Consider the following 15,681-nt stretch of genomic DNA (forward strand, 5'->3'; position numbering starts at 1 on the left):
AGAAGTATTTTATTCTTTTTGTTGTAATGGTGAATGGAATTAGCAAGCTGAAAACACAGCATTCAGAATGGGAGAAAATAATAGCAAATGAAGCAATAGACAAAGAATTAATCTCAAAAATATACAAGCAACTCCTGCAGCTCAATTCCAGAAAAATAAACGATCCAATCAAAAAGTGGGCCAAAGAACTAAACAGACATTTTTCCGAAGAAGACATACAGATGGCTAACAAACACATGAAAAGATGCTCAACATCACTCATTATCAGAGAAATGCAAATCAAAACCACAATGAGGTACCATTTCATGCCAGTCAGAATGGCTGCTATCCAAAAGTCTACAAGCAATAAATGCTGGAGAGGGTGTGGAGAAAAGGGAACCCTCTTACATTGTTGGTGGGAATGCAAACTAGTACAGCCACTATGGAGAACAGTGTGGAGATTCCTTAAAAAACTGGAAATAGAAATGCCTTATGATCCAGCAATCCCACCTGCTTGGCATACACACTGAGGAAACCAGAATTAAAAGAGACACGTGTACCCCAATGTTCATCACAGCACTGTTTATAATAGCAGGTCATGGAAGCAACTTAGATGTCCATCAGCAGATGAATGGGTAAGAGAGCTGTGGTACATATACACAATGGAATATTACTCAGCCATTAAAAAGGATACATTTGAATCAGTTCTAATGAGGTAGATGAAACTGGAACTGATTATACAGAGTGAAGTAAGCCAGAAAGAAAAACACCAATACAGTATACTAATGCATATATATGGAATTTAGAAAGGTGGTAACAATAACCCTGTATGCAAGACAGCAAAAGAGACACAGATATACAGAACAGTCTTTTGGACTGTGTGGGAGAGGGCAAGGGTGGGATGATTTGGGAGAATGGCATTGAAACATGTAAATTATCACATGTGAAACGAATCGCCAGTCCAGGTTTAATGCATGATACAGGGTGCTCAGGGCTGGTGCACTGGGATGACCCAGAGGGATGGGATGGGGAGGGAGGAGGAAGGGAGTTTCAGGATGGGGAACACATGGACACCCATGGTGGATTCATGTCAATGTATGGCAAAACCAATACAATATTGTAAAGTAAAAAATAAATAAATAAAAAATTTTAAAAAAGTAATGCTGAAGTAGAATATTAGTCAATAATTAAAAGGAATAAAGCTAATAATACAGACAACTATATGGATGAACCTCAAGAACATTATGCTAAATAAAATAATTCAGTGTGTTATGTTTATATAAAATGTCTAGAAAAGGCAAATCTGAGTCAGAAATAGATTAATGGTCATTTGGAGCTAGGAGGGGGATTGAGAATGAATGCAAATAGGCATGAAAATCTTTCAGGGGTGAGGAAAATGATTTAAGACTGGACTATACAGATGGCTGTAGAGTTACATAAATTTATTCTATATAAGTGTGTGTGCATGTGTGCTAGGTCACTTCAGTTGTGTCCCATTCCTTGAGACTCCATGGACTGAAGCCTGCCAGGCTCCTCTGTCAATGGGATTCTCCATGCAAGAATACTAGCATGGGTTGCCATGCCCTCCTCCAAGGGATCTTACCTACCCAGGGATCAAACTGACATCTCTTATATCTCCTGCATTGTCTGAGGGGTTCATTACAACTAGCACCACCTGGGAAGCCCCTGGTAGTTGTTTAGTTGCTAAGTCGTGTCTGACTCTTGAGACACCATGGACTGTAGCCTGCCAGGCTCCTCTGTCTATGGGATTTTTCAGGCAAGAATACTGGAGTGGATTGCCATTTCCTTCTCCTGGGGATCTTCTTGACCCAGGTTTTGAACCTAGGTCTCCTGCATTGCAGGCAGATTCTTTACCAACTGAGCTATGAGGGAAGCCCCTATATAAGTGTAAATCATTTAATTGTACACTTAAAAGAGGAATTTATGATAACATAAATTATTCTTCTTTTTTTCCCATTTTTATTTATTTATTTATTTATTTTTATTTTACTTTACAATACTGTATTGGTTTTGCCATACATTGACGTGAATCCTCCATGGGTGTACATGAGTTCCCAATCCTGGACCCCCCTCCCACCTCTCTCCCCATATCATCTCTCTGGGTCATCCCAGTGCACCAGCCCCAAGCATCCTGTATCCTGTATCGAACCTAGACTGACGATTCATTTCTTACATGAGAGTATACATGTTTCAGTGCCATTCTCAATGAAATTTTTTATATGTTAAAAGTAGTAGTGCAGTAGCTTCCCATAAATCATGCTGAATTTTTATTCATCTTTATGAAAGACAGAAAATAGAAAAGTTAAAAAAATTGAAAACTGTTAGCAACCTTGCCTTTGTCAAGCACCCTACCAATATATTGTTAGGACATCAAAAATGAAACCTAAACTATTTAAAAATTAAATAATAAAAACATATTTCAAACCAGGCAGAAAGTGGTGAAAGATACATAGATAATATATGCAAATGAATTTATTAGAAAGTAAAACAGATTGAAAACAAAATAACTAAAAGCTTTTAACCCAAGAGGACAGAAAAAGCTCAATAATATTCAGGATCATGCTGTTTCCTCTGTTTTCCTTCAAACACCTTCCTCAGTGAAGTTAATTTTACCTAGTCTAGATACTTCATAAGTGTCTATCACTTCTGCATCCCCACTGCCACTTCCTAGTTCAGACACTTTTCACATAGTGACTAAAGAAAATTTATAATTGGTTTCTTGGTCACTCAGTTCTACTTATTGCAAAATAATTTTCAGGTCTTCACCAGAAAAAAAAAAAGAGCAAAACAAAAACTATGAAATCTTCCAGAGAACCTAAGAAGAGATTTGAACTGGAGAGCTACTCTGGAACGATGGTCCTAGAATGGAGATTAAGTTCAGCACATAAATCAGCTCTCCATAACAAAGTTTCAATGCAAAAAATTAACAGAGTTTTAAATTGAAACTTGATATAGTAACTAACATATTTTTGAAAAGAACAGTGAATGAACACAGAATAAGTAAAACAGAAAAACAATAATTAAAACAGCATGTTATTGATGTAGAAATAAAAATATAGATCAGTTTTTATTTAATCTACTCAAGTGTCTATATGGATATAAAAGCATAATTAGAAATGTAATATATAATAAAAGAGTGGCATTTAAAACCAGGGGGAAAGGATGAATCATTAAATAACTGGTGTAGAGATGGTGGTCTATCAGTTTAGACCAATATGAAAGGCTTCCCTGGTGGCTCAGCTGGCAAACAATCAGCCTGCAATGAGGGAGACCTGGATTCGATCCCTGGGTTGTGAAGATCCCCTGGAGAAGGGTATATATCTACCCACTCCAGTATTCTGGCCTGGAGAATTCCATGGACTATAAAGTCCATGGGGTTGCAGAGCTGGACACGACACTGAGCAGCTTTCAAAGAAGTCAGAAACTTAGCTCACATCTTTCATGAAAAGAAATATCAGATGGCTAAACTTTAGAAGCAACATGGATAATATATAATAATTTAAAAGAATTAGGTTGGTTTATTTGCAGGGATATCCATTTTGAAGATTGTGCTTTGCAAAAGTGATGCTTAGCCAGGAGTAAAAATGGGGTATGATGTCGAGTTTTTCCTCTGCTTGTCAAGCTGTGTGTCATGGTTCAGGAGGGGAGTCTTGTCTTTTCCTAATTTGTCTGCTTCCTGTAGGAAATCTATGTACTTTGCCACCAGAAAGGGGTTCAGTTCAGTTCAGTCTCAGTTGTGTCCAACTCTTTGTGACCCCATGAACCACAGCACGCCAGGCCTCCCTGTTCATCACCAACTCCCAGAGTTCACCCAAACTCATGTCCATTGAGTCGGTGATGCCATCCAGCCATCTCATCTTCTGTCATCCCCTTCTCCTCCTGCCCCCAATCCCTCCCAGCATCAGGGTCTTTTCCAATGAGTCAACTCTTCGCATGAGATGGCCAAAGTACTGGAGTTTCAGCTTTAGCATCAGTCCTTCCAAAGAACACCCAGAACTGATCTCCTTTAGAATGGACTGCTTGGATCTCCTTGCAGTCCAAGGGACTCTCAAGAGTCTTCTCCAACACCACAGTTCAAAAGCATCAGTTCTTCGGTGCTCAGCTTTCTTCACAGTCCAACTCTCACATCCATACATGACCACTGGAAAAACCACAGCCTTGACTAGACAGACCTTTGTTGGCAAAGTAATGTCTCTGCTTTTGAATATGCTATCCAGGTTGGTCATAACTTTCCTTCCATGAAGTAAGTGTCTTTTAACTTCATGGCTGAAATCACCATCTACAGTGATTTTGGAGCCCCCAAAAATAAAGTCTGACACTGTTTCCACCAGATGCCATGATATTCATTTTCTGAATGTTGAGCTTTAAGCCAACTTTTTCATTCTCCTCTTTCACTTTCATCAAGAGGCTTTTTAGTTCCTCTTCACTTGCTGCCATAAGGGTGGTGTCATCTGAATATCTGAAGTTATTGATATTTCTTCCAGCAATCTTGATTCCAGCTTGTGCTTCTTCCAGCCCAGCGTTTCTCATGATGTAAATAAGCAGGGTGACAATATATAGCCTTGACATACTCCTTTTCCTATTTGGAACCAGTCTGTTGTTCCATGGCCAGATCTACCTGTTGCTTCCTGACCTGTATAGAGGTTTCTCAAGAGGCAGGCCAGGTGGTCTGGTGTTCCCATCTCTTTTAGAATTTTCCACAGTTTATTGTGATCCACACAGTCAAAGGCTTTGGCATAGTCAATAAAGCAGAAATAGATGTTTTTCTGGAACTCTCTTCCTTTTTCAATGATCCAGTGGATGTTGGCAATTTGATCTCTGGTTCCTCTGCCTTTTCTAAAACCAGCTTGAACATCTGGAAGTTCATGGTTCACGTATTGCTGAAGCCTGGCTTGGAGAATTTTGAGCATTACTTTACTAGCGTGTGAGATGAGTACAATTGTGTGGTAGTTTGAGCATTCTTTGGCATTGCCTTTCTTTGGGATTGGAAGGAAAACTGACCTTTTCCAGTCCTGTGGCCACTGCTGAGTTTTCCAAATTTGCTGGCATATTGAGTGCAGCACTTTCACTGCATCATCTTCCAGGATTTGAAATAGCTCAACTGGAATTCCATCACCTCCACTAGCTTTGTTTTTAGTGATGCTTTCTAAGGCCCACTTTACTTCACATTCAAGGATGTCTGGCTCTAGGTGAGTGATCACACCATCGTGATTACTTGGTTCATGAAGATTTTTTTTTGGTACAGTTCTTCTGATTATTCTTGCCACCTCTTCTTAATATCTTCTGCTTCTGTTAGGTCCATAGCATTTCTGTCCTTCATCAAGCTCATCTTTGCATGAAATATTCCCTTGGTATCTCTAATTTTCTTGAAGAGATCTCTAGTCTTTCGGTACTTTTTCTAATTGTCACAAAAGCCTTATATGCTAGCAGCAACCAATAAATAGTAGTTAATAATAAATAGGTAATTTGTCCATACATAAATGTGTTTTTTAATACACAAATGGTTGCTATAAACTAAACTTGTTCCTGCAAAATTCATATAAAATCTAAACACTGATGTAATGGTATTTGAAGATGAGTCCTTTGGGAAATAACTAGGTTTCAATGAGGTCATGAAGGTAGGGCCCTCATGATGGAATAAATTTAGTTTAGTGCCCTTTAAGAAGAAACATCAGAGAATTTGCTATCTTTCTCTTCCCACCTTCTGAGTATAAAGCAAGTGTCTAAAAGCTGGGAAGAGAGTTCTTACCAGAAGTCAACAATGCTGGTACCTTGATCTTGGGGCTTGTAGCCTCCAGAACTGTGAGAAAATAAATCTCTGTTGTTTAAACCACCAGTCTATGGTATTTTGTTATGGCAGCTGAAACAAATACAATGTTACCATAATGTAAAATGTATTGGGTCTTTGTTGCTCTTAAAGTCATGTTTTACTTAGGCATATATAGTTTGTATGTATGTATTTAACAGCTGATATCAGAGAAGACTTCCAGTGGAGAGATTGCATGAGGGTCTCCCAAAATATACATACAGCTCATACAACTCAACAATGAACAAACAACTCACCCAGCTGGAAAATAGGCAGAAGACCTCAATAGACATTTCTCCAAAGAAGACATACAGATGGTCAGTAGGTACATGAGAAGATGCTCAATATCACTAATTATTAGAGAAATGCAAATACAATGGGCTACAGTACCTCCTCAAATGGTCAGAATGGCCATCATTAAAAAGTCTACAAATAGCAAATGCTGGAGAGAATGTGGAGAAAAGGAAATCCTCCTATGCCATTGGTGGGAATGTTAAGTTGGTACAGCCACTGTGGAAAACAGCATGGAGGTTCCCCGCGTGAGTATGCTCCGTCACTAAGTTGTGTCTGACTCTGTGTGACCCCATGGACTGTAGCCCACCAGGTTTCTCTGTCCATGAGATTTTCCAGGCAAGAATACTGTAGTACGTTGCCATTTCCTTCTCCGGGGGTCTTCCCAACTCAGAGTTCCAACCTACATCTTCTGCATTGGTAGGAAGATTCTTTACCACTGAGCCACCCAGAGAGTCCTCAGAAAACTAGAAACAGAATTACCATATGATCTAACAATCCTGCTTCTGGGAATATACCCAGACAAAACTATAATTCAAAAAGACGCACACACCCCTATACTCATAGTGGCACTATTCACAATAGCCAAAGTGCGGAGACAACCTAAATGTTCATTACAGATGAATGGATGAAGAGGATGTGGTACATATATACAATGGAATACTACTCAGCCATAAAAAGAGTGAAATAACGCCATTTGCAGCAACATGGATGACACTAGAGATAATCATACTAAGTGAGGTAAGTCAGGAGAAAGATAAACACCATATGATATCTCTTATATGTGGAATCTAAAATATGACACAAATGAAATGAAACAGAGTCAGACTCACAGATACAGAGATCAGACTTGTGGTTTCCACGCTGGGGCAGGAGGGTGGAGAGCGATGGACCAGGAATTTGGGGTTGGTGGATGCAAGCTAGTACGTTTAAAATGGATAAACAGCAAGGTCTTAGTATATAGCACAGGGAACTATATACAATCTCCTGGGATAAATATAATGGAAAAGAATCTTTTAAAAAAAGAATGCATAAAAATTTAAAACTAAGTCACTTTGCTGTACAGCAGAGATTGCCACAACATTGTAAAGCAACTATATTTCAGTTTTTAAAAGTGTCCCCATTATTACACCTTTTATTTAAAACATTTAAAATGCTTAAATATTTTGAGAATAAATTATGTTAGTGTCCCATGTTTTAAAACATCAATTGACAGTAATCTTTATATCTAATGAATATTCACTATGTGTGCATTCCATTTAATATCTCACTTATTCCTTGCAACAATCCCACGAAGAAGATACTATTTATTTCTTCATTATATAGGTGAAGAAACTGAAGCACAGAAATGTGAAATAATTTACCCAAATGTCACACAGCTATAAAGGATAGAGACAGGATTCTTACGTTGACAACCTGATTCTAGAGCCTTCCCTCTCCACTTCTTTGACATTGTTGAGAAATAAAAATAGGGCATTAGGAGGTTAGTGGAAACTATGGCAAGAACAATGTCAGTAAAGTGATGAGGGCACAAGGCAGCTTATAACAGATTGAGACAGGAAATGTAATTAGTAAATAAATTGCTATATCTCTTTATTATGTTGAACTGCATAAAACTGCCCACACTTAACCTTTGTTTGACCTATAAAAATGGAATTTTCTTATGGTTTAACCTAATATATGTGTTAATTTATGAGTACTATTTTCAAGAAATTTAATATTAGAGTTAGAAAATAGAAAAATGAAATAACAGAAGTTTTCAAACTCTCAAGGCTATGTGTATGTGTGTTTTTAACAGATCTGGAAACTGCTTCAAGCCTTCTTATTCTGACATGAGAAAAATGTGCCTACAGTTAAAATATCAAATATGAGATTTGTGAATTGTATTTCAGTAGTGGAGAAAAACATTTTAACCAATCAACCACACTTCTCAGCATCAGGATGGTTGCAAAAGAACACAATTTCTAGCTCTTGTCAGAAGCAAAAGTTATCAGCTGTTTTTACATGTTAGATTCTCTCTCTCTAAATCACAAAATGAGGACTGTGCTTTTATCTACAATATCATCCAAAATTTTCTGAGAATTATGTTCTGATACATTATCTGGATATTTTAATGTCCCTCCTCACTGATTTTCCATTGGCATACAAGGATTGGATTCATAATTATCTGAATCTACATTTCAGATGAGTAAAATATACAGATCATAAACTCTTAAAAGTTGATAGCTCACTTAGCCCTCAAAAGTTATCCAGATCAGTTTGTTTGTTTGTTTTTTTACAAAGAACAAAACAGAGCCTAATAGAGGTTAAATTAATGACTTTCCCTAGGTCATACACCATTCAAATAAGATACTAAAACCCTGGTCTCCTGGTTCCTAGTCTTTAATACTATTTTCACTATGTTATAATATAATACCTATTTTTCTTTTATGTTATGTAAGACAGGCCCTTCTAATTTTCCTTTTCTTCTTCTTTTTTTAAATTTTATTTTTACTTTACTTTACAATACTGTATTGGTTTTGCCATATATTGACATGAATCCACCACGGGTGTATATGAGCTCCCAATCCTGAATCCCCTTCTTTTCAACTAAAGTTCTGAATCAGCTTATCTTGATAATTATTGGGACAAGAAGCACAAGGCTGAAATGGCTCTGTAGTCAAAGAAACTCCTTGGCTAAGAGGGCAGATTCTACTAGAAGCATGTGGGGACTTCACCACTGTTCCTTTTCCCCACTGCCTTTAATTCCTGGAGCTCTCTTTTTTTGCTCTAGCTGAGTTTCAGACTGTCCAACCAGCCTTTTGATTCCCACATTTGCCTTGCCTCTAATATTGAACTGCCTGTTTCTGCCTCTGACCCATGGCCTGGCCTGCCTTCTGGTATCCTCTCATATCTTGGTTTGTGCTTAACTGATTTCTCACTGGTTGTTTCGTCACTTAGCCTTGAGCCCTAGCTTTGCTATATTCTTGATTTTCTTCATAATAGATTAATCTCAATTATAAATCCTGAGATACATGGAAAATCAACTGAATTTTATTCAGAAAATTGAGGGGAATTGCCTGGCATCTATGTGAAACCCCAAATTCACTCTAACTTGGTGACTGGAATTTGAAATTATTTCCATGGGTCACAAGGAAGCTTCCTAGATATAAGTGAACTCTGTTGTGTAAAATGGTTATGTCATCTTAAGTTACAATAAGTCTAAAATGTAATTTTTAGTACTGTAGTAGACTTCATTTTTAGAGTAGTTTTAAGTTCACAATGAAATTGAACAGAAAATATGAAGAGTTCCAGGCAATTTTTTTTTACATTGACTAACTGTAAAGAAAATTTATTATGATTTATGTTACAAAATGAAAGATCTATTTTTAATTTATCTTTTGTGAAAATCCACTCAGGAGCTGGCTAAAATATATAACTATGCCAGTTATGAATTTATTGTCTCTCAGCTCCAAATCTACCCTTCATTGTCTGCTCTATGAAAATAGAGATGGACCTTGTAACATTTCTGCTTTGCGGCTGGCACAGTGCTTAGCCATGATGGAAAAGGGTGCTGGAGGGATTCTGAAGAAGGAAAGGGCTTTCCTTCCTAGTTTCTGGGTTTACTCCTCCTTCCTGCTCCTGCTTCATGGCTGCCAGCAGCACTTGGTGGGTGCACTCAGGGGTGCTTGTGGAGCTCAGGTGCACCCTGTGGGCAGTTTCCCATCAAATTTCAGAAGTACTCTCATCGTCAGATTCCCCCCAAGTCTTGGAAGCATGAGGATCACAATGCCTGACTTCCGGTCTGGGCATCCTGCACCCAGGTAGGGTGTTCCTGCTTGCCCCGTGACTGGGAACAACTTCTGGTTGAGCCCATTCAAGGACTTTCCCACCACGTGGCAGCCCACAATCACACCTTCTACAGTGAGATCTGAATCCCAACTGTGGAGAGGAGGGTTCACATTTCCAAATTTGTTTCTTCCATGAGAACCCTCCTTCAGCCCTGAGAATTTTTTTTTTCTTAGAATTAATATTTTTTTATCTTAAACTTCTCCTATTCAAAATACTATGTTGTCCCTGCCCCTTCACTGACCTTGATTGATACATTAAACTAGGGAAAATTTTAATTTTAATTTTTCAGTGCAGTTCAGTTCAGTTCAGTTCAGTCACTCAGTCGTGTCCAACTCTTTGTGACCCCATGAATTGCACCATGCCAGGCCTCCCTGTCCATCACCAACTCCTGGAGTTCACTCAGACTCACGTCCATCAAGTCGGTGATGCCATCCAGCCATCTCATCCTCTGTCGTCCCCTTCTCCTTCTGCCCCTAATCCCTCCCAGCATCAGAGTCTTTTCCAATGAGTAAATCCTCATAAAACAAGGAAACTACATCTCAGATGTCCTTTCCAGCTCTAAAATCACATTATTCTAGGGAATTCAAGGTTTTTCCTATATCAAATACCTCTTAAGTATAATAAAAGGAACCACACAGCACAGTATGATTGTGTATTGTCTTTCTCAGCCTCAGTCATAGTAAATGGGTCTCCCTTTTCCTCTAAATAATGGTTTCTTCCTTCTAGGTCAAAATATTGAGTCACTGCAGCAGCTAGTATTATTTCACAAACACAGTGGGCAATCAAATACTATGAAATTCTCTGTGATGATTTTAACTAGGAAGCTATCTAAGGAACAAAACGGAAAATTAGAGATTTGTGTATGAATATGAAAGTTTAAAATATATTATAAATATCAATTTTCAGTTTGTGAATATAAATATTGTAAGGACATATTAAGTACAGAAAAATGCTCCCTCTGATATTATTTATCCTAACACATTATGGAAGATTCCATTCACTTAACACATTACAAAAGACTTCTATTACCACACAATTTACTTTTTTTTTTTTTTTACCTTTCTCTGTCTTTTACTGACTGTTCAGCCATTAATTTCTTCAGTTCTTCCAGACGCCGAAGATCTCTCATTTCCATTTCCTGCCATTTCTGTTCTTTATCAGCCCAGTATTTTCTTATCTAATGTATAAATATCACATGAAATTTAAATTAACAACAGAAATACAAAAACAAGGAACAAAATTATAAAAACATTATCTATTGGTTCATATAGCAAAGACTGAATTTAAATGGCCCTTCATGTTTTTAGTCTGCCTACAATACACTGACAACAGAACAAATAAGTTAAAATGTGAAAGTACATGTCCTGAGAAACTGCATGGTTTACCAGTTTCTAAAGTGGAAATGTAACATGTGCTCAAGACCTAAAGTTTTAATCTGTGGCTAAAACAATCGACTTTCAGGGAACCACAATAAAAGCATATTATTGTCTCTAAAGTATATGATCTACCTGTTACTCAAGAATATTTTTATCCTCTTATGGTAATATAGTCTTTAACAAATATAGCATTAAATCTATTTTTACTTTAAAAGCATGAGTTTATTTATGCTAATGGACAGCAAGATATTGAAAGCTTTATGCTTCTGGGGATGTGGCAGGAGACAGGTGGGAGGAAGGAGGAAAAGAAAAAATTAGCAGGGTTGTGATAAACAGTAGTTCTGACTTATGTGGTAAAATGAAGGACAAATTTATCAAGCTCAAAAAAGTGAAAGTACAGTCTCACTAGGCATGTTTTACCTCCCTTTTCTGGGAATGTAGGCAGCAAGAGAAAATCTGAAGCACATACAAGCTAGTTTCAGGGGGCCAAAACCATTATTCCCCTAGTAACGGCACAACTGAAGTTTCTGTTTAATTGACAGAGGACCATTCAACGACTGGCCTGCAATGCTGTGTCTGGGTCAAGAGACTGAATCTTGCTGGTAAAAAACAGTACCTTGATGGTGAATGGTAGTGAGTTACTACCAGCAGAGGGGCTCTGGTAAAGGTTGGGTTAGCCTCATCCCCAAGGTGGCATTTTTCTCTTTTGAGAAATGAATATGAAAAGCTAAGTGGTTTTCAGACTTGCCCAGCAATGTGGTCTCTGACCCCTGGAAGAACAAGAGGCATCCCAAGGGCCATGGGCACAGCCATAGCAACTCTGCAGCAGGCCTGCGACACCAGCAGCCCTAACAGCAACATCCACGCAACGCTTAATGAGCATCTGGATGGCTCCAAGGTAAGGTGATTCTATACCAGACATGGTTGAAGTCTGAATCTGGGGGGAACAGAGAGGAAGCTAGAAAGGTAGCAGCACCAAAGATGGAAGGTGAAAGACAGGGTAGGAAAGGGAGAAAAAAGGAACACTGACACATTTCAGAGTCCTAACTGATAAATGCCTCAGCATTCTATTAGTGCCAGACATGGAAATGTTAACAACCATTATATTACCTCCCTCTGGGTTTATAACTGATCTTTATTTTATTCTTCATACTTTTCTGTGTTACCTTATTTTGTGCAGTGAATATATATTTCTTTCATAATCAGAGAGAAAAGAGATACTTCAAAAGAAAAGATATTGGATTACAGGGCATTTTTCTCTGGGTTCTGACCATTGACAATATTGCTTACTCCCAGCATTGACCTTGAGGGGAAGTCAGTGGTCCTTCTGCCAACAATCTCTTGACAAGAAGTGGACCAATCCCAGGTTGCTGGTATCTTCAGATCACTGACACCATCTGGTTCAGTGGCCTGTGCAGGCCTGAGGCTTTTTGGCATCTCAGAACCAACCATTTCCATCCTTGACTCTGGTATCCTCAGCCTTTGCTGTAGCTAACAAATCACTCTCTCTCTCCCCCTCGCTCCCTCCCTCCCTCTTGTCTTGACTGAAATTCTCCTGAGTGAAGGATGCCTTTCTTATGATGCCTTGTTTGCCAGGAGGCTGGGGAATGGTTTGAGCATTTTCTGTCTTGTTAATGGCTACTTTGAGACCACGATGCTGTCCCTCGCAGGTACAATGCTTTCTTCCTTTGATGTTTACACCATCTGGCTGTATTACCCTTTTCCTAGCCTTATCACTGGTATGTGTGGACTTCCAGGTCACTCTCAAATATTCATTGAGAATTCAGATATGTGAGCCACAGCCACATGGGCCTTGTCTAGAAGAACTCCTTCTACCTTTCTGGTCAACTTCAGTCTGAAGCCTCTCTGACCTGCTAACTCACAGACGCATGACTTCCTCCATTCCAGTAAGCCACCTCCCCCTCCAGGATTCTACTATGATGGAGAATGGCTCCAATTCTAAGAGCTTCAATTATAGCCATTTATCTTACAACCAGACCTATGACCCCTTCCCCATCATCCTCTGTATTCTGCTTGTATAATTTTATTCCTCTGGTATAAGCCTTGCCACAAGGCTTTGCTAATTGGTATACTTATTCCTCTGTCCCGGTAGACTGCAGAAACTGATTTATTACCCTCCGCACTTCCAGCAACAACTAAAGTGTCTAGGAGATAGAATATACCTAATAAATGTGTGATTGATGAAAGAATCACACGACTTTATAAACTGGTACCAAATTGATGGTTTCAGTTGAATCTTTATTGACAATCAGCATTCCTTTTTATGAACTCCTGGCCAGTGCTTCTCAGCTTGCTCATGGTATCATTTGAAAGCCTGTTCACTATGTTAAGTTCCATACCTGCCTCTATTTCTTTGCTTTTATCAGAAGAAATGGAGATCCTAAAAGATCATTTCCTTGATGGCCTGCTCCTCAGAGGAAGTGAGGAACACTTCCAAAACTTAACTCCCACCTGGGTTCCATATCCTATTCTCCAATTCCATCACTATAATCTTCTTTCATCACCTACCCTTTCTTCCCTTGTAACTTCAACCTCTTGGTCTTTGCTTCTTTCTCCTCACATGAAAATCTAAACAGATCTTATTCATTAACCAAAATTGTAAAGTACTTTCTTTACACACCCCAAGACTGTAGCACCATACCCTTCATTGTCCCCTTTCAGTCAAGAATACTCTCCTCCAATTTTACATCTCCTATTTTAATCCTCACCCATGACACACCTCTGCCTCCACTCCAATTGACTACTTCTGACAATGACTTCTCAATGATCAAACCAAATTCATTTTACATAGTGTCTTATTTTTTTAAGTGTCTCTGTATTTGACTCTACCAATGCTTACAGTCTTAAGAAACTAGTGACTTTGGCATTCATTTATTCAAAAAATACTCATTGAGCATCTACTTTAAGCCAGATACTTGGGATATGATGCTTAAAAAGAAATAAAGCCTTGGCTTCAAGGTTCTGAGAGTTTCTGGAAAGAGAGATAACAAGTAAATGAATGAAAAGAATATTATGTTAAATTCTAGGAAGGAAATAAATATGGTGATAATTTAGAAAAATCTGGGAAGAACTATTAGAAAGCATAGTTTTAAATGACATTTGGATTAAAATTTGGAAGATGAGTGTAAGGAAACAATGAAAAGAGATGAAGGAGACCACTGAAGGAAGTGTGAGCTTTGGGTACAATGGCATTGAGTGAGAATGACTTTGCAGAATCGGGAAGAAACCAGAGCAGCTGGAACAGGTGGTTCAAATTTAGACTGGAAGTGAGTTTGGTAAGCTAGATGGTAGCTAGATGATTAGGCAAGGATTTAGTTCTAAAAAAAGACATAGAAGAGTTTAAAGCAAAGAGTGATATGATGTAACTTAAATTTTTAAAAGAATGGACAGTAGAGAAGCAAAATAGAAGAAAGCAAAAATAATCACTGGGATTCAGGAAATTAAGAATTCAAATCTAAAATATGCTTTTGAGTAGAGTCAGAGTGCTCACTGAAGGATTAGATACAGTGGTTGAAGTTAAAAGAATCAAGGACAATTCCTAGGGTTTTGGTAGAGCAACTGGGTAGATGATGGTACCAATAACTGAGATGGGAAATTAGAAGAATAACAGGTTCAGAAAAGAAAGTCAGGGGCTCACTATTAAATATTAAACAGTTGACATGACTGTATGACATTTAAGCAGAAATTCCACATAAACATCTGGAGGTACACAGATGGGTAACTCAGGAGAATTCAGGGCTGGAGATCTAAATTAAGGAGATATCCTCTTAAAATTGTATGATGCCAAGGGACTAGACAACATCTGTAGAGTGAGAACTAAATAGAAAAGAGAAGACAGTCATGCACTTTCATGTTTATCTGCCTTTTGCAGTTTTATCAACCAATATAACTTCATTTTCCCCCTCTACATGTCAGTTTTACTCTACCATTAAGACCAGAACAAATGCCATCTTCTTGAATCTTCCTCTGAACCCTCTAGGAAAAATATTAGCTCAGTCTTTGGCACACCACTGTTCCTTAATTAAGATTTTTTTTACCCTCACTTCTTTGTTCTGCCTTGTACTCTTTCATTTGCTTTCAGGAGGGACTGCCACTGCCATTGTTATTGATCTATCTGGACATTTACTACATGCCTGGTATGCTCTGCCCTGCCTTATTGCCTGCTAAATTCCCCTGTCCATCATTTAAGACTCAACTATAGCATTGCTTTCCAGCCTTCCTCCTTCCCCCTCTTCTGCAGACATAGTTAGGCACTATTTTATGTATCCTTAGCATAGCACTTTCTATATTGATCTACATTATTCACCTTTGTATCTCTAGGACATTGTATCATGTCTGACACACAATAGGGCTTAA

The 15,681-nt window shown here is 38.3% G+C and overlaps 1 protein-coding gene across 1 annotated transcript in view; it reads right to left on the minus strand.

Moving 5' to 3' along the window:
* The window catches only part of CCDC148 (coiled-coil domain containing 148), a 309,472-nt gene that overhangs the window by 61,292 nt on the left and 232,499 nt on the right, over nt 1–15,681 (minus strand). The window contains exon 13 of the mRNA XM_040229127.1: nt 10,987–11,105. Coding sequence (XP_040085061.1) covers nt 10,987–11,105 — 119 coding nt within the window. The remainder of the gene's footprint in view (nt 1–10,986; nt 11,106–15,681) is intronic.

This window comes from Oryx dammah, unplaced genomic scaffold, assembly GCF_014754425.2.
Source record: "Oryx dammah isolate SB20612 unplaced genomic scaffold, SCBI_Odam_1.1 HiC_scaffold_27, whole genome shotgun sequence".
In the NCBI taxonomy this organism is placed as follows: domain Eukaryota; kingdom Metazoa; phylum Chordata; class Mammalia; order Artiodactyla; family Bovidae; genus Oryx; species Oryx dammah.